Source organism: Alosa sapidissima, chromosome 5 (genome assembly GCF_018492685.1).
Source record: "Alosa sapidissima isolate fAloSap1 chromosome 5, fAloSap1.pri, whole genome shotgun sequence".
Lineage (NCBI taxonomy): Eukaryota > Metazoa > Chordata > Actinopteri > Clupeiformes > Clupeidae > Alosa > Alosa sapidissima.
Window position 1 is genome coordinate 22,321,036 of NC_055961.1, and position 20,394 is coordinate 22,341,429.

The 20,394-nt window shown below is 38.8% G+C and overlaps 1 protein-coding gene across 1 annotated transcript; it reads left to right on the top strand.

The window, feature by feature from the left end:
* The first annotated feature begins 3,358 nt into the window (after window positions 1–3,358).
* Window positions 3,359–18,950, top strand: vps26c (VPS26 endosomal protein sorting factor C). The gene is made up of 8 exons (XM_042092561.1): window positions 3,359–3,503; window positions 5,236–5,379; window positions 5,468–5,617; window positions 7,580–7,660; window positions 7,744–7,818; window positions 8,038–8,188; window positions 8,530–8,682; window positions 18,600–18,950. The coding sequence occupies exons 1-8, from the start codon at window positions 3,447–3,449 to the stop codon at window positions 18,680–18,682; spliced, it is 894 nt and encodes a 297-aa protein (XP_041948495.1). The 5' UTR covers window positions 3,359–3,446; the 3' UTR covers window positions 18,683–18,950.
* The last annotated feature ends 1,444 nt before the right edge of the window (window positions 18,951–20,394 follow it).

Sequence of the window (20,394 nt, forward strand, 5' to 3'; positions counted from 1 at the left end):
GTTGTTGTTGTTGTTGCTGCTGCTCTTCTGTTTCAAACAACAGGCTTAACATGAAACCCCATGTAAATGAACATTTCTGTAATTTTACCATAAATATTTGTCCTATCTAACTGCTGTAAAGTGGTTGAACCAGAAGAGAATCTGAAATGAAGAGACAACATTCTGTAGCCTATCAGCAAGCATGTGAATTTCTTTGAGTTCAGAAATGAAAATTCCACAAAGAGCAAACAATAGTGTGACCATAAACTGATCATTTACCATTTATATAATTTATATGGCATGCATTATGAGCCCTATACATTTTATATTGTCCAAAGCATGCAGTCCAGCAAGCTATGACTAAGTAGCCAAACTTTACAGCAGTGGTTCTCAAAGTGTCGGACAGGCCCCACTAGTGGGGAATATAGACATGACAGGTGGGGTGGAGGAAATTAGATTTTTTTGTGCCCATCTTTCATAATGCCTTTTTTGACAAGGAAGATCATAGATTCAAAACAAAATAGCTACACACAAACATAGAAGTCATAAACAGACCGACATATGAATTAAAATAACATCTAATCCAGCGGATCGAGACGGGGAATGTACTGTAACATGGAACCAAAATGAAAAAAAAAAAAAAATCACGTTATTTTTTTTGCTAGGTTGATGGGATTAGGTGGGGCTTGAAATGTCTCCACCTCCAAAGTAGGGAATGACAGAAAAAGTTTGAGAACCACTGGCTTACAGTGCCCTCCACATTTTTTATTGGCACCCCTGGTAAAGTTGCGTAAAAAGACCTATATAAAATTGTCTGTTGGTCATTTATCTTTCTCTCACAGTGAAAGCATGGAAAAATCCAACCCTGATGGGAAGCAAAAGTATATTGACAAAAAAATACCTCATAAACAAATTTACCTTTACCAATAAAACAGCTCTCGTCTTCTCCTGACATCCCTTAAAGTTGTAGAATACAAAGCAAGGGTTTAGACAATTCTTTACCAGATCATTCTCTTGAGCATACTCCTGTTTAGGTCACCCCAGTTGAGTGTGATATGCTGTGAAGTGGGCCTTAGACAATGTTCAGACATCACTGAAACTTTATTTCATTCACAGATGTCATACAAATACAATAAAAATGCAGTTAGTGGCAATCAGGGGTAATGAAGTGGCCATCACTTATCCCAATGTGGTCAACTGATTGTGTGAGCCAAAGATGGGAAAATTCCAGAGGTTTACTTTAGTGAATGAAGCTGAATTATCAACCATCAACAACAACAAAAACACTTCCCATACATCTCCAACAATTGAGTGAATAAATACATGTAGGCCTACCATGGACAATGAAATGAAAGAATGCTTTGGGCCAAAGCACAGCATAGAAGAACTCAATGAAGACAGTAGCCTATAAAGAAATGAACGTCTATTTATACAGTATGTTGAAAAAACGATGCAATCTACTTTAAAAAACAATCCACCTTCTTTGTCTTCCATCACACATTTGCTACAGTTAAACATGACACGCAATGTTCATATAGGCACACATCAAGTTTATATAGTCTGAGCCCACCACCTAGTGGTCCTTTTGGGTTATTATTAATTAATTTGGCTGATGTTTGTATCCATAGTGACGCCAGTTATAGTCTAGGTCCTGGGTAAGATTTGTATGCACTTCATTTCATTTTCCATTCAATACAGCACAAAACACAATTACAAATATCAAACCAGAATTCGTACACATACACTACATGGTCATTGTAAACATTGTGATCACCTCAGAAATTCTGTAGCTTCAAGGGTTTATATGTATGCATATTTAATGAGATATTGCCTCATTTGCATTTTTTATTTTATTTTTTAGGCGTAGTTAAGTGTAATACAAAAAGTATTTCTCTTAATATGAAGATTAATCTGGTAGAAATGTATGGGGATATCTATAAAGGGAAAAATTCACCTGTAGTGTGATAATAGTGTCATCTGTTGTGGTCATTTTCAGGACTTTCGTCCCGGGTAGGGATTTTGGCACACATCCCACGTTGTTCAATGGGGTCATATTAGTCTACAACAGTTGAGCAAACTCAAATCTCTACTGTGCCTCTTGCAATAATGAGCTCGAAGAAGCTGTACATAAGCTTACCAGTGAAAGAACACTAGGCTTATGCAGCCTTTTTACCACAGGAGCGCCAGTTATGAGTGGACAAAATGGAAGGGGAGGGGATTCGTGAGTTTGCTCTGGGGGGTAGAATAGAATAGAATAGAATAAAATAGAATAGAATATACTTTATCGTCATACCTGCATGAAAATGGTCTTTGGTCTCACTGATAGGAATAGTATAAAACACATAGGAAACATAGAGTAGACACATTCCATTACACACAGACATATATCCACAGGATGAACACACAAGGAAGAAGGCACCAGTTCTAGCCCATTTGTAGTGCTCTTGGCTACACCTCCCTTCTGTCTAGCTTTTCCATTGTTTGTTGACATTTGGGTATTCCAAATATATAGTGACAAACCTGGCTATGCTTTATGCTCTATTATAAGCTCTGCTTGTCACACTCTCCTCCATCTCCTCTGCCTTGAGTAGGCCTGATATATACTTCCTTGCTTTTCTTCCCAATTCAACCTGTTGTTGACGTAGGCTACTACTGGGCAGGCTACTGTTGAAACTAGGCTAGATTTGTGCTGTTTTCCTATGCTTTTCCATTTTGACATTTTCACTCTTTTTTACCCAAAGTGGGAGGAGCCTGATGAGAGCTTTTATTGGGTCAGCCAGTGTCAGTACAAAAAATTAACCAATGTCCATTGACTGTCTGCTTTGGGCCAACAGTTGGCAATTTTTGATATTATTATTATTATTATTATTATTATTATTATTATTATTAATACTACTACTACTACTACTACTAGTAATAATAATAATAATAATAATATAAACATAAATTCAATTCAATCAGCCCCAAGGTAGGCCTACTAGCCTGGGTGCCATTCCGAACTTAGTCAGGCTACCAAGGTACATCTGCCCACAAGAAAAATGTAGGCTATGCCAGATGGCCAGTCCATCTCCGCAGACAATGAAGTGGGTGGCTGGACAAATGGATAGCATGAAATATTGCATAATGTTGGCACTTTCTCAAATCAATTAGGCTATTTTTGTTTTGTATTCTTGTTTTCATTGTAGGCCTATCCTATTTAGTCTAATGTCAGGTTTTTGTTTCTTTAAGGGGAGTATAATTTATTTTAATGAAATCGGATATTCTTGTTTATTTTATTTGTTCATAATTCCAGTTGGACTGCATCAAGTCGACTGAACCAGAGCCTGTTTAAAATGTATCTGACTGAGCCTAGGAGCCTACCATAAAGCCTACTCTGTTTTCATCTTGTCATGTGACATGAGAAAATCACATGATCACCAGTTCGGGGAGTAGAACAGTCTTGCCTGAAGTCGACATCCGCACACAAAATGAGTGTCACTCTTGACGTTAGACTTAAACGTGCGAATAAAGTTTATCATGAGGGGGTAAGATGTGTTTCCTTACTATTAGTTGCATGCTATTTTATTTATTTTGAAGCGGCCTTTTTTGGTGACTAGAAATGCTAACGTTAGATAGAGCCACTGAATATTGTATGGTAGCTGCTTCTAACGTTAATGTTAGCCTAACTCACTAGCACTGTGCAACAATTGGGGTTCAGTGTTCGTCTAGTAGTTTTGCTATGACCTCAATGTTTTGTTTAAACATCACTGGTAACGTTAGCTGTCTCATGTTTCCAGATTTAAATAGTCAGCAATAGCTAACCTAGGTAGCAGTCCAGTATTAGCATAGTAGATGTTGCCTGCCACAAGGTGGGAGCAGCGGGGGCGGTGCCTCACAATGTTATTCAGTCGAATACAGATGTTGGGTCATTCCGTGTTAGAATCCAGGTTGCTGCACAGTCTCAGATTTTGGTCAAAGTTTGTCTAGGCTACTTGTTTGGTCCCAAAACAAACAAACAAATAATTTGTTTAATTAAATTCCAATGTTTTACTTTTCCACTCCATTTTTACTCTCAAAAACGCAGTATCTTGGGAGTCCATGATTCAATGGGTAATGAGATCTTAAATATTATTCCTAGCTTGCTCAAATGTTGTATGGCAGACATGTTCTCAGTATGACTGGATCTTTAAAAGTGTGTACTGCATGCCCATTGAAGGCCCTTGATTTAGAACAGTGCAAAACTGGTGATAATGAGGGTCATTTTTTTGTACCCACATGGCATCAATCAGTGTTTTGTCTGCAATTTTTTATTAAGTTTGCACCAATATTTGAAGTCTCTGGAACAAATGTGAAGATATTAAGAATGAAATGAGATGTGATTGTATTTTATGGTAATTATCATAGGACTAAAATGGTGGGGTAGCTAGGAACACAAAATATATAGTGCCAGTGACGTACCACATTTAATTCATGAATAAATACTTTTCTTGGTTACATTGTATACTTATGCTTTTTCATTCTTGTCCCTGATGTAAAACAAACTCTTATTTATCTACAGTGCAGCATTGGCACTTGCCCATACATTGAGCTATTTCCACATGGATTTTCATGTGCCCACTAGCTAACCCTATACCATTTTAATCCTTTGAAAATGACTGAAAAACACAACCTTCTCTTGTTTAATCCTTAAAACCTTCAAGCCCATTGTATGGAGAGCTCAAATATTGGTACAACATTAAGATAAAATTGTATTTAAAGAAAGCCAAATAATGATTGATAGCAAACGCATACAAAAACAAGTTTATAATGTTACTATTTAATGTCACTATTCTAAGAAGTCAATGAGCAATGGGCTTCATATAAATAAAATTTTTCACGATATTTCATGATATTTATGCCTTACTTTAAAGATAATGTATTTGTTTTTTCAGGCTGTGTAAAATTGAAATAATATAAGGGCTGAAAAAGTATAAAGACAGGATTTGAACAGACATATTTTACAGGTCTCGGTTTTGGGACCTATTTATGATACAGACAAGACAAAATCTTAAATGGTGCAGCAACAACCTTATCTGATTTAACACAGAACAACCCATATTACTTTAATTATTATTATTTTTTTACCAAGATTCATGGCACAGTGACAAGTGCTATCAAGCATGTAAGCTTTAAGTATATTGAAAAACACAAATTGTGATTAAAAAAAAAAATGGTAAACCATTCTGTGTTAACAACCTTGACTCAAAAATGGGGATCCATATGTTGGATGTTTTGTAGGAGACACTGGCTGGAGTGGTGGTAATAATGAGCAAAGAGGCAGTCCAACATCAGGGCATATCCCTAACTATGGAGGGGGTTGTCAATCTGCAGCTCAGCTCAAAGAGTGTGGGTGTTTTCGAGGCATTCTACAATTCTGTAAAGGCAAGTATGAAACAGATATCCTATGTATGGCACGAAATATTATAATTAGTGTAAATCTGTCAAGTGCTTTCATTTGTTTCTTTTGTAGCCTATTCAGCTAATCACCAGTAATATTGAAGTAGTAAAACCAGGAAAGGTTCCCAGTGGCAAAACTGAGATCCCCTTCGAGTTTCCTCTCCATGCAAAAGGAAACAAGGTGCTATATGAAACCTATCACGGAGTGTTTGTCAACATCCAGGTAAAAAAAACAGATGCCCAGAAATGGGCTTCATTCTGTCTCTGTTCATACATATAGCAATGACAAAAAAATACTTTACTTTCGTCTGTGCAATAAAGCAAAAAGTACAGTACTGTCGAATAATGTTAGCACTGATCATTTGGTACCTTTACACTTCGTTTACAAAGTTGCTCGCTGAATATAAGGCAAAATAACAAATCCATAACGACATTATTCATCTTGCATGAAGTACATGACATATAGTTTCACGGACTAAATTACTAAACGGACTTCACAGACTAAATTACTTTAGTAACTATGATATTCTACGTTGCCACGTATTACTTACAATAACATTATTATGACCGCCGCTAGCGAAGCGGTCATATAGGGATTGTCAAAGTTTTTTTTTTTTTCTTCCCCACCCCCCCCCCCCCCCCCCATTTTGAGAACCCGTGTTGAATTATCACGTGTATTAATGGGTTGACATCGACAGCAGTATTTACAATCAAAGGTTATAAACTAGCGAAACACACAAATAGACTTTAAACGTTAAGCTACGCATGAGCATGCCCTTATTATCTGACCTGACCATCATCGAAAAATTCGATGAGACAGTCTTGCGGATGTAAATGACGTAGACTAACAGTGAGGTTGTTGCCGGGTTAACTGATTTATGGACTGACTATGGGTGTGATTATGGACTTTTTCAACTTGGTGGTCAAACTTACCACTTCGTTGTAGGCCTACAGACAGTTGACACATAGTTACATGCACTGTGCAATCTGCTGCCAATGGTGAAATTTTGCGGGGGTCACTGCGCTGATGGTGATGGGTGAAACCATTGTGAGGGAGCGGGGGATTCTAAATCGGCGATTTCTGTTTGAGAGGAGTTTGGTGCGGGTTTCACACCTTCTCACAGTCCAACATGTATGAACATAAAATATACTTAAAAAAATATTATCTGATTCATAAATGGGGTGGCAACAGGGGTGGCAAGACTGTGTCCCAGGGGTGGCAGTTGCCACCCTTTGCCACCCCGTAGATCCGCGCATGCATTTCATCAAGGCCCATTTGGACATGTCAGTTATTTGCACCACTGGTTAGATGTAAAACAGCATTTCGTTTCAGACTACTGTTACTTAATTTGTGCATTAACAATAACGTTTCAGACTACTGTTACTTAATTTGTGCATTGACAATAAAGTATTACATGAACTAAAGATGACCTAAAAGTGACCTTTCATCAATCCAGTTGCAATGGATGAACTGTGATGAACTGCCCTACTTGTGATTGTTTAGAGATTTTAAAGGTTTTATAACAATGCTACATCTTCTTTGGCTATTTTACAATCTATTCACCTTTTCAGCACCAGTAGGCTACTTTCTGTGCAGCCGCACACACACACACTCAGGCATGCCAAACAAGCATACACAAAAGTTTCAAGAGTGGGGGATGGAGTAAAATATGGAGACAAATTGAAGTGTGATTTATTTTCGCGGAACGGATGTACAGGACTGAGCGGCTATGCGGTACTTCTAGTTATATGCCTTATGCTCCTCACAATCATCTGTTGATATGTCCTTGATATGTCCAGGTACCCTCTGGCAACATTTTGGCTGCTGCTTCAATGAAATATTCTCACAATGTTTACTACTTTTGAATGTGGAATAATGGGTTGCACTTCTATGGCTGATATTATAGGTTCTATAGTACAAATATCAACTATGCTTCCAGTGATTATCAGTTGCCTCGCTATCTGAGACACAAAGACAGAACAGTAGCATGAATGCAACTGTGCTATCAGATGTGTCATCAGTTTTACTGTAATATGTGACCTGAATAAGTTTGTAGCTGACTGCATACGCATATTGGTAGTAAATTGTTATGGTATACTGTTCACTGTTGTAAATAGCATAACACGTAGTGTAATTGTCTTTATTGTACTTTTTACTGTTGATTAATAATATCCTTTTTTTCAGTATACATTGCGCTGTGACATGAAGCGCTCCCTGTTGGCTAAAGACTTGAGCAAGACCAGTGAATTTATGATCCATTCTCAGGTTTGTACTTTGAATAAGGTACAATTATAATACAGGATTCTTTTAGATCATACAGTAATCATGTCTAATCTTATACCCCCAAGCCACAGAAAGCAAAAGTACTACCAAGTCCAGTAGATTTTACAATCACTCCGGACACTCTGCAAAATGTTCGAGAGGTAATGGCTTTTAATGTCTTTCAAAATATCTGTCCAAGTTAATGACTTGAAGTTGAGTTCAAGAAATAGTATTGTACCAAACTGACTTCTTTTAGACCAGTCAGGTTACTTTTTAAATTTACAATACATTTATAGAAATATACTTCAAATTTGTATATCAATAATATGTTCACATGTACAACAACTATCCACACTGAAACATGTTTTCTTCTCTTACAGAGAAACTCACTGCCTAAGTTTTTAATAAGAGGTCACCTTCATGCCACCAACTGTGTAATTACACAGCCTTTAACAGGAGAGCTGGTGGTAGAGAGTTCTGCCGTGGCTATAAAAAGCATTGAGCTGCAACTAGTCAGAGTGGAGACATGTGGTGAGTCATTACTACCTTTTTTTTATTACAGTATGGTTATGATTTTGTGTAACATTTTTTGTGGATTTTGTATAAAAAGTACCATCTTAGATTAAATGTAATCTTTTAGTGGAAGCAGTAGATTGAATAGGAACTCCGTAAACCACATTGATAAGTTGTAGAGTTAATATAAACACTGTAGTCATGTTCATGCCCAAAATCAATAACTTGAATTAAGTAATAAGCCCTGAGAGGCCGTAGGTTCCAGTGAGTTTAGAACATCTTAGGGGCGTTGTTAGACGACATGGTGCTAATCTGCACTGACCTGTACGTTTAAAAGCTCATCCCCATGTTTATGGTAGGATGTGCTGAGGGCTATGCAAGAGATGCGACGGAAATACAGAACATTCAGATTGCAGAGGGAGATGTCTGTCATGGTCTCCCCATTCCCATCTACATGGTGTTCCCAAGACTTTTTACATGCCCAACCCTTGAAACCACCAATTTTAAAGTTGGTAAGTTAGCTCTTTTCCTTTGAAGTGGAATGGGATAAGTAAACATTGCAGCATTAACACCAATATGGTAACAGTTCTTATGCAGTGATTGTTTCACCACAGGTGTAAAGATTAGACTTCATTTGATATACATACGGTTTAACTCTTCAAGCAGTGAACATCATGATCTTTGCAACCATAATTTCCTAACTTTTACCTGTGGTGCATCCATTGACACTATACATACATGATAGAGTAATAAAAATATCTGTATTTCTACCACACTGTCCTCATACAATATCACACTGACATAGGATATGGGGATTACCGTAGGTCTTTATAGTAGGGCTGCACGATTATGGCCAAAATGATAATCACGATTATTTTGATCAATATTGAGATCACGATTATTTATCACGATTATTATTTAATTTTAGTGACAAAAATATTTTTTCCCCCTAAACATATTGGACTTGCTATCTGGCTCACCCAAATTCTTCCCCTCACATTTACTCCCCAAAATTACTGCAAATATAGATTGACTGCTACTTCCAAACTTTCAGCTTGCTACTTTGTTAATATTTGGGGAAACGTTAACGGCAACACAGTAATTACAAAGTATTAAGAAATACTGTTAATTTGATGCTTTTTAATTCATTTATAAATGGTGCACTGTCAATTTAAGACCCTTTGCCAGATCCACTCAAATAACCTATGGCTAGTGCTGTGCCCACTCAGTTTGTAAATGGTCAGTAATGGGAACTGTTGCCAATGCCATTGCGCGCTCTCTCGTGCACGCTCAAATGCGTTCCCAATTAAATGGAGTAGCATAACGTGGTAAGATCTGCTGCAATGGAGATACTATGTATCTCGATGTAACAAGCTGTTTTGACATTGATATTGTAAACGTTCTTTAGGAAGAGTGTAAAGCAGTTTGCAGTAGCCTGAAGTTAATCACAACGTCGTCTATCGCTGGGAAAAAAAAATACCTAGCTATGATAACCTAATTATATGCTTGGCAGGCCGGATTAAAGTGTGGAGGGCCGGATCTATGATAAACTAATAAATGCTCGGCGGACCGGATTAAAGTGTGTGGCGGGCCGCAGTTTGGACACCCCTGGTTTAGTCATTCGTTGATATGTAAAACACTGACGTGTAGGCTACAATTTCATTATTGTTCACTCGTTTTGAGTAGGCTGTGTCTTTAAACGCATATGCATTGTAGGTGGCACATGTAGCTTATAAAATACATGAATATAATTCACGGATCCCGTCGTTAGCTCAACTCTTATTATAGGCTATATCGGAGGAAGCAAACAAGGACTAAAAGTTAACGTGATAAAAATGCATGTGTGGTTTCATGTGATGCGTTTCACGGTATGAGTTGAGAGCCCTGCTTTGCTTAAGTTTTTGGTTAACTCCACTTGCCTGAAATCCGAAATATTTTCGAACAACGGATGATCCGTTTCGAGGGACAAGCTCTTGGCCTGCTTTGCCACACATTTGATTTTTGATCGTCGTTTTTTTGTATAGTCTAACTAGCCTACTAATAGTTAACATAATGCTACTAGTCCACAGTGCATCCAAACTGAGCATTGCATCAGGCTGAGCAGTGCAGGGAACAGTTGTCATTGGTAGGATGCATGCAGGCACATTGTTTTGTAGTCAGTGTTCTATGGGTTGCCAGGTTGGTTCAATGGGTAGAGCACGCATTTTTAATATCGCTCGATCACGCAAATTTGATCGTGGGAAGCCAAAATCGTGATCGTGATTAAAATTCGATTAATTGTGCAGCCCTACTTTATAGACATGTATATTTTATGTGAACATCACACTGTTTGAATACCAGAAAACATGAATATCAACCTTTGTTTGGTAAACTAGACAGACCTGTTTCAATAAACAGGGTTCCCACGGATCCTTAAAAAGTCTTAAATATAACTTTCGGTTTTTAAGGCCTAAAAAAGTCTTAAATTGTCTGGGATGTCTTGAATTTTCGAAAGGTATTAAATTTGCGTATGGGACCGCCAGCGAGTGCAAGAGAGCGAGTGATGTCTCCATCCGGTTTCGTGAATTTAAAACACAATTGTATAAGTGACTACGGGAGGAAGTGTAGTGGAGAGTGAAGATGTTTTTATAAAGGTGTGAAAACGGTAATAATACAGTATGTACAAATATGCCTGACGTTTTCGTAGTGTAGCCGAGGCCTAGATAGGCAGGTAGCCTACGTGAGCGGTAGAATGAGCGGGAGAAAGAGTTGGTAAACCAGTTAAACCAGCGATAGGTTGACCATACGTTCGAATTTAGGCCGGACATATGGATTTTAAAAGCTCAGTCCGGCGTCCGGCGCAGCTTCAAGCCAGACGCTCATTTGTCCTCCTTTTTGGAGTTGTACTTTAACATGACCCTAGCCAGATGAATTTCACTCCGCCTAGCTCCACTCATCCATCTGGAACCGATCCATTGAAGTGTTGCTTCAGAAGGCTGGGCCTAATCAAAAAATGCTTGCATATGATTGAATAAGCCACTTGTCCGTCATCTATTGACATGCTACTTCAACCACTCACATCGAAGCCAACCCGTGACGCTAATAACAGTGTCACAGTCGCTTCTACACTATGTCACATCTATGAAACTCCCGCCCTGCGTCCTGATTGGCTGAACCATAAAGTCGGTTGCAGAAATCACTCTCAATGGAAGAGGTCCCAGATGGATGTGAGTGAAGCTAGGCGGAGCTATAGCGGAACGAAATTCATCTGGCTAGGGTCAGGTTAGTTGTACTTGGCATCTAGAATCTTTGCTCGGACGCAGCATCGTTTCACAAACTATGGACGCGAAGACTGCTGGTCAAATTATTGAATTCTGAAATTCTGTCACTTGTCTGTTTATGAAGGAACCACGGACTGACAGAAAAAGAAAACAAGCGTTTTCGCAATCGGGAGGAAATACTGTACATGTTAAGTTGATCTGTTTGCATCTTTCCAGCGTGTGTTGCTGGCCTAGCCTAGGGAAGAAAATATATGTATAAGTTATAATACCTGTAATATCTGCCAGCAGCTTGCTTGCCAGCGTTTCCCAGTAGTTTTTTATATAAATAAAAGTTTATTTATGTAGTATTTATTTGTAGTAAGTATAAAAGTTTATTTATGTAGTATTTTTTGAATGTCGGCGACTGGCTACATAAATAAAAAACGTGCGTTCATTATACGTGCGTGCTTGAGATGAAACCAGCAGTTTTCAGCAGGATCATGCGAGGAGGACCTGTCTCTTAATTAATTTAAAACAAGTCAATGGTTTTACAATGTTTCAGTGAAGCTTTGGTTGGTTTAGATACAACTGCAAAATGTAAAGTAGTGGATTAACTTTAATTTGCTGTGCTGCATATGGGACAATAGATGCACATAGTAAATTATATAAAGTAGGCCTATTAAAATATTTAAATAGCTTAGTCTAACTTTAAAAATTTTTTGAAGGGAATCCAGTCCTGTGCACATGTCTTTGGCAAGTAGCCTAGGCTACTACAGACACAGGTGAAGAACAGTCAGCCTCAGCCAGTAAGCACAACCAAATATGTACAACCAGCTTCAAAAGCAAGCAACCCAGACCCTAAAATTGGGCATTTATAGTGAAGGTAATTCACACACAATTATTTTTCTTTCACCAAAATATATTTGGTAACTTCTGTAGACATCCAAAATGGGGTGGGCGTTAGAATTAGAAAAAGAAAAAAAACTATTTATTAAACAGTTGTATATATCTTTTTGCCGTGGTATAGTCTTTCATTTAGATGTCTTGAAAAGGTCTTAAAAGTCTTTAAATTTGCACTTGGAAAATGTGCAGATACCCTGCATAAAGTGTATGGTGATTTTAAACTGCATCTTGTTCAGAGTTGATTTAGTACCTGTTGTCCAGTAATCAGAATTCAGCCCCCATGCGATAAGTAAAGGATAATGTATAGAACGGTGGTCATTATTGGGAAAATAAGTCCCGACAGGGCGAACCGGACTAGCGGACTCCGCTGGCGCGTCTGGGTCCGGTTCGCCCTGAAGGGACTTATTTTCCCAATAATGACCGGCGTTCTATACATTATCCCGCTTATTATACGGCTACTTGCCAAAACGAAAAAATAAACTCCACAATATGTCTCTTTACATTTATTTGTTACCGTTTCATTGTAGCTTTGCTGAGAACCAAATAGTCAGCTTTGCTGAGAACCAAATAGTAGTGATGTAGTACTCGAGTCCGGTCTCGGACTCGAGTCCGGTCTCGAGACCAATTTCTGCTTTCTCGGTCTCGTCTCGGACTCGTTCCTTCAAAGACTCGGTCTTGACTCGGTCTCGGACCACAGTGGGAGGAGAAGGACTCGTAATTTCAGACCGAGTCCTCGAGACCAACGCATTTTTTATGTTCATCTAAAAAAACAGACAACACATAACAACAATAATAATAAAATGCAATGTTGACCGGCATTATTTGAAAATGACAATGCAATGCAATGCAAAATGACAATGCAATGCAAAGATACTGCCGTCAGAGCCGTTTATTTATCTCTATGGCTCTGCTGCCGGTGAGTGTCTGTAGGACAGCATAGTCCATATTAAGACGTTAAGACTGCTCCTCTAAACAATTCCCAATCTAGCTTAGTCTGTAGGCCTAACTGTTGATTATTAACTGGGGTGATATTAAATTATGAATATTAAAACTGACATTTTTTTATGGTCTTGGTCTCGACTCGGTCTCGACTCCTAAAGGACTCGGTCTCGACTCGGACTTGCTTCCTCAAAGACTCGGTCTTGACTCGGACTCGACTGTATTTGAAAACCAACAGACTCGGTCTCGACTCGGTCTCGACCCTTCAAAGACTCGCTCTTGACTCGGACTCAGCATAGGCGGTCTCGTCCCCATCACTACCAAATAGTCTCAGCTTTGCTGAGAACCAAACAGCGTGCAACACTCGCTGAACTTGAATCAAACATTCTTTAGAAAACAGCTGATCAACCGTCTGCCTTCACTTTTGAATGAAAATCCGTTGCCATTGAGAGTGGTCATTATTTCAGAGGTCCTTAGACGAAAATAATGACAGGTAGAACTTTGGGAAATCCCATTCAAATCAATGGAGCGATCTACTTGCATTGCGAAGAGCCGTATAATAATCGACTAGAATGAATGTAATGGGGATCAAGATCATAGACCAGAAAGAAGTGAAAGGTACTGGCTGTACACAGTAGCCAAGTTTACATGGACACGTTTAATCTAATTAGAAACGGAATAACGGCTCAATTGGAATAATAAATTCTCATATAAACACCTTGATCCTAACAAAAAGGCCGATCCGATCAGAATTTTAATCGGAATGAAAGAGGTGGTGTATTCCGTTCCTATTCCGATTGAACAGCCATGTATACGATTGCCTGCTGTTTCTTCTCAAGGAAAAGTAGGCAACAACAGCTATTCCGATCAAAGATTCTAAAACGCTTGAGAGCACCTGATCTGATTTTGTCACCAATAGCTATTATTGTATCACCCTGGAAAACAACCATATCAGTCAACCTCCTCACTCATGTTAATCTCCTAGTTAAAGGATAATGTATAGAACGGTGGTCATTATTGGGAAAATAAGTCCCGACAGGGCGAACCGGACTAGCGGACTCCGCTGGCGCGTCTGGGTCCGGTTCGCCCTGAAGGGACTTATTTTCCCAATAATGACCGGCGTTCTATACATTATCCCGCTTATTATACGGCTACTTGCCAAAACGAAAAAATAAACTCCACAATATGTCTCTTTACATTTATTTGTTACCGTTTCGTTGTAGCTTTGCTGAGAACCAAATAGTCAGCTTTGCTGAGAACCAAATAGTAGTGATGTAGTACTCGAGTCCGGTCTCGGACTCGAGTCCGGTCTCGAGACCAATTTCTGCTTTCTCGGTCTCGTCTCGGACTCGTTCCTTCAAAGACTCGGTCTTGACTCGGTCTCGGACCACAGTGGGAGGAGAAGGACTCGTAATTTCAGACCGAGTCCTCGAGACCAACGCATTTTTTATGTTCATCTAAAAAAACAGACAACACATAACAACAATAATAATAAAATGCAATGTTGACCGGCATTATTTGAAAATGACAATGCAATGCAATGCAAAATGACAATGCAATGCAAAGATACTGCCGTCAGAGCCGTTTATTTATCTCTATGGCTCTGCTGCCGGTGAGTGTCTGTAGGACAGCATAGTCCATATTAAGACGTTAAGACTGCTCCTCTAAACAATTCCCAATCTAGCTTAGTCTGTAGGCCTAACTGTTGATTATTAACTGGGGTGATATTAAATTATGCATATTAAAACTGACATTTTTTTATGGTCTTGGTCTCGACTCGGTCTCGACTCCTAAAGGACTCGGTCTCGACTCGGACTTGCTTCCTCAAAGACTCGGTCTTGACTCGGACTCGACTGTATTTGAAAACCAACAGACTCGGTCTCGACTCGGTCTCGACCCTTCAAAGACTCGCTCTTGACTCGGACTCAGCATAGGCGGTCTCGTCCCCATCACTACCAAATAGTCTCAGCTTTGCTGAGAACCAAACAGCGTGCAACACTCGCTGAACTTGAATCAAACATTCTTTAGAAAACAGCTGATCAACCGTCTGCCTTCACTTTTGAATGAAAATCCGTTGCCATTGAGAGTGGTCATTATTTCAGAGGTCCTTAGACGAAAATAATGACAGGTAGAACTTTGGGAAATCCCATTCAAATCAATGGAGCGATCTACTTGCATTGCGAAGAGCCGTATAATAATCGACTAGAATGAATGTAATGGGGATCAAGATCATAGACCAGAAAGAAGTGAAAGGTACTGGCTGTACACAGTAGCCAAGTTTACATGGACACGTTTAATCTAATTAGAAACGGAATAACGGCTCAATTGGAATAATAAATTCTCATATAAACACCTTGATCCTAACAAAAAGGCCGATCCGATCAGAATTTTAATCGGAATGAAAGAGGTGGTGTATTCCGTTCCTATTCCGATTGAACAGCCATGTATACGATTGCCTGCTGTTTCTTCTCAAGGAAAAGTAGGCAACAACAGCTATTCCGATCAAAGATTCTAAAACGCTTGAGAGCACCTGATCTGATTTTGTCACCAATAGCTATTATTGTATCACCCTGGAAAACAACCATATCAGTCAACCTCCTCACTCATGTTAATCTCCTAGTTAACATTAAAATAATCTAATATTCTCCCAACTCTTCAATGTTTGATTTTAGCTTCATCCATGTTATGTTTGCTCTACTAGCAAACCGTAAAGTCTCTGATGGGTCGATCAGCTCACTGCTGATTCATCAGTTTGTCTGCTCAATAGCAAGTCTATAGGTGCATCTGTAGTGCGGTCATTAAATGGCTTTGATAAAATCACATGGCACAGTTAAAGGAAAATTCCGGTATTTAGCACTTTGAGTCCCTTTTCTGGTTTGTTTTGGATGAACTAGAGCAGTGTTTTTCAACCTTTTTTGTGCCACGGCACACTTTTGATACTTAAAATATCCCACGGCACACCAACATCCTGTGTGAAGAAAAAATAAACATACCATAGCCTAAAATTTCAAATAATACACAGATATGGCCTTATTATGGCTTCTATGCAAGAATAAAACATTTGAATGTTTGAATAAAACAAGCGCCCTCTGTTTCATTTGTAGGTGACTATATCTAATTTAATTGTTGTTATGAACTGAATATGTCTTGATTCTGTGAATACTGGATATGGGGCCCTCGTTGTACAATGCCTGCATACCACAAATAGTGCAATCATACAATCAATGAGAGCATGTGGTTATACATTCTTTGATGCAACAGTTGCTTTTCTGGACCAGTGAGTGACATTTGGGTAATTTTCTGCGGCACACCTGATGATCTCTCACGGCACACTAGTGTGCCCCGGCACAGTGGTTGAAAAACACTGAACTAGAGTAGTTGGTCCCGTCTCGACTTTTCTGACTCGTTTTGAATCGCCTTTGACTATTTCAGAGTGGCTGCCTACCAGGCTTGGAATTTCACCATTCTGGGGGCAAGGCCACTTGGCCTTCAGTTGGGCATATTTGGTGGGGGGCACAAAGGCCACATGTCAGGGCACCATGGCCAAAGTTAACTATATAGTAGTAGGCTATAAAAATACCTGCATCACTGTATGAAACATTACAAAAACATGACATATTACATAGAACTGTAAATCATCTAATATTTACAGATATCTAGGCTATATATAACATTTATTTTATATTTGGCCTGTTATAAAATCATGTATTGAACAATTTAACCACAGCTCAGCTTTAAGAAACTCAAATAGCCTAGATGCATGCTTAGCATTTTATGATCATTAGGCTAAGGCTACTTTCACAAACTCAGTCAGCTGTCTAGGCGATATTTGTAACATCTAGGCGATATTTGTAACATTTATTTTGTATTTGGCCCGTTATGAAATCATGTGGAACAATTTAAACACATTGTAAAACTTAAAGCGCTGTCACTTTCTCCACTGCGTAAAAGACTAAATTAATTTGCGCTGTGAATGCTACGATTATTTTGACAGGCCACAGGCTAAATAAAAATGGCTATTACTAGGACGCAAAGCAGAATATTAAAAGAAGGGGGCACCAAGGCCACCGTGGCCTGTAAACCTCTGATTTTCAAAGGGCCATCCATGGCCGTCGTGGCCGCCGTGAAATTCCTACCCTGCTGCCTACAGGCATGCACAAACATGTCCTAAAACAACCCTTAACATTCGTTTTCAAAACTGCAACTCAGAGTGGTTAGTTGTGTTTGTTGATGTTCCTAAACAAGTAGCGTAGCGAAATACAGTTTCTCTCGTGTTTTATTTGGCATTTTGTAAAATCCCATTGATTTCTGTTGGAAGACTCATTGCACGTTGATATTACTGCACCACCTAGCCTAGAAATCTAGACGCACCCTAGCGGCGGCAAATTAATTTGCTCAGCCTGTACGTCTAGTATCAAACCATAGGGATTTCTATTGGCTGACGCCGTGGACTTCATCCAATCACAGCGCTCTATTTTGTTAGAGAGTCTTAAGGCGGGCTTAACCTTAGGATAATGACAGTCCTGCGACGGTGAACAACAAGGAAGGTGGCTATGGCGAACGAAGAGCGGTTGTTTGAATCGGCGTTGGCGTCAACTTTGGAGGAGTTGGACTTGTGCTTTTCTTTGAAAGTTGAGCAACATAATGCACTTAAGTCATTCCTTTCGAAGAAGGATGTATTTGCCGTTTTGCCGACCGGATACGGATATGGTCGTAGCGCTGGCCTATTATTGCATGCCTAGGCAGTTTGAAAGACAATTCTCTGCCCGCCCCTTGGATTAAGCAAGGTGAATGGTTCAATTCCAGACTATACATTTCAATGATATAGGATGGCCCGCCAATCTATGCCTCAGGCTCAAATATTGAGCGGAAGTTTATACGCGGTTGTGAGGTGTCTGAAAAAAATTGTTCCACAATAGCAAATAAGACGGCTGGAAATCATACATTGCGCCGATATTGATTTTAATAATCAACGAACACCACTAACCACTCTGAGTTGCACAGTTTTGAAAACGAACTTTAAGGGTTGTTTGTGCATGCCTGTAGGCAGCCACTCTGAAGCAGTAAAGGCGATTCAAAACGAGTCAGAAAAGTCGAGACAGGACCAATCGTCAAAATTTCAGAAAAGGGACTCAAAGTGCTAAATACCGGAATTTTCCTTTTAATACTTTGTTAAACATAAAACTTACCTTCTGAAAGTCCAAAATAATAACATGACTTGACACTGTTTGAATATTTCCATTCACTCTAAATGCACCTATGCTGGTATGGTAAATTGGTATTAAATGTGTTATATGTGTTCATAAGTTTTGAAAATAATCAACAACTGAATCTTTACTTTCCCTTAGAATTTGAAGTGAATGTGGTGATCGTCCTCCATGATGATCATCTGATTACAGAGAACTTTCCTTTGAAACTGTATAGAGTGTGACTACCATCGGACCAATAACTGAATAGCTGTATCAAAAGGACCGTCATTGACATAAGTGACCAAGTTTGTACATGTACCATGTGGCCATTTTGTAAAAATTATTGTAAATTCAGATTTACATTACAATGAGAGCTCAATAAATGAAACTGGAAATGTCATTCTGCTTTCCTGTATGAACTGTTGCACACCATCAGAGTATTATAGAAATGTTAGAAATAGTTTATGTTGCTGGACCTCTTCCTAATAAATTTGATTATTTTCAATTTGACAAAGTTGAATATGCCTCAAATATATTCAATATGCCTTGAATATGCCTCAAGTGTTTTAATAGCCCAATTAATGCTCATTAATTCAAATATGCACCTCACTTCATAAGGCAATGAAGCTCTGATTATCAGATATGACTGGTAGCCAAGAGGTTGCAGTGTTGTTTTTTTGTTGTTGACAAAATGACAAAGGTAGGTTGTCTGTATTTACCGTTCTAACTTATGATTCTAATTCAGCATTACTTGTCAAATACAAAAAAGTTCCTCACAGTTCTTTAACTGTCTGTTTTGTGTGAATGCTAAAAAACCTGTTAGTATAGGGAGGGGTGTAATTCCAACACATTCTCACCAAAATGTGCCTTTAATTCAAAGTGCAAAGCAATGTAATGTCATGTAGATGTTTGTGAATACTGTGCAAAGGTTGAGTAGGCCTACTTTACAGGTAAGATTCTCATTGCAACTTTTCAACTCTATCCGCATCCTTCCACAATACAGAGGCAGCAATAGCACCTGAAGAATATATTGTTGTTGTCTAATCTACAATTTAACATTAAAATACTTTAACTTTGGGGGAAGTATCAACATTTCTTTCAGTAAATATATTTCCAATGAGGTTATTCACATGATTTGTTTTTACCACTGGTATTTCAATAAACTCACCCATGTAAAGAAATCAACATTAAAGTACATAAATAAAGTTATAATAAAGATGAATCACACAGGAAAGAAGTATTAAACAGTGAAATTTATTTAATACGTAGGCTAGTGGAGAAGCCTTTGTTTGCAGGGGTGTAGTGGTAAAATAAGTGGTGGGTAAACTGAATTCTGTGCGGCAGTAGTTCTCAAACTTTTTCTGTCATTCCCCACTTTGGAGGTGGGGAATTTTCAAGCCCCACCTGACCCTATCAACCCGACAAAACGGTAGGCCTAATGTTAAAATATTTCGGTTCCACGTTGCATTTCCCATCTTGGTCCGCTGGATCAGATGCTATTTTAATTCATGTGTCGGTCTGTTTATGACTCCTATGTTTGTGTGTGATTTGTTTTGAATCTATGATCTTCCTTGTCAAAAAAGAAAGGCATTATTAAAAAAAATAAGCACAAAAAAACAAATTTCCTCCTGTTCATCGCGACCCACTTGACGTCTTTATTGATGTCTCTATTCCCACTAATAGGGACCGCCCCTACTTTGAGAACTACTGCTGTACGGTAAGGTGGACTGCACCATTTGGTATCAGTTTTTAAAAAGGCCTTCAGAACATGTTTGATGATGGTGGAGGTTATTGTCCAATGTTTCTAACAATACCAGTTGTATTAAATGGTTCCTGGAGTGTTGATGAGTGTACATATTGTGAATGTGGATAATACAGTGTGATTCACCAAGTTCGGTGTACAGTGATATTCACCAAGTTGCAATCGATGAATAAACTTTTGAGAGGTGGATAA

What these genes read in the sequence shown, in the direction of transcription:
- vps26c (XM_042092561.1), top strand. Translation starts at nt 3,447, where the DNA reads ATGAGTGTCACTCTTGACGTTAGACTTAAACGTGCGAATAAAGTTTAT. An exon ending in CATTCTACAATTCTGTAAAG is followed by an intron (nt 5,380 to 5,467) that starts GCAAGTATGAAA and finishes TTTCTTTTGTAG; the next exon opens with CCTATTCAGCTAATCACCAG. An exon ending in AGTCAGAGTGGAGACATGTG is followed by an intron (nt 8,189 to 8,529) that starts GTGAGTCATTAC and finishes TGTTTATGGTAG; the next exon opens with GATGTGCTGAGGGCTATGCA.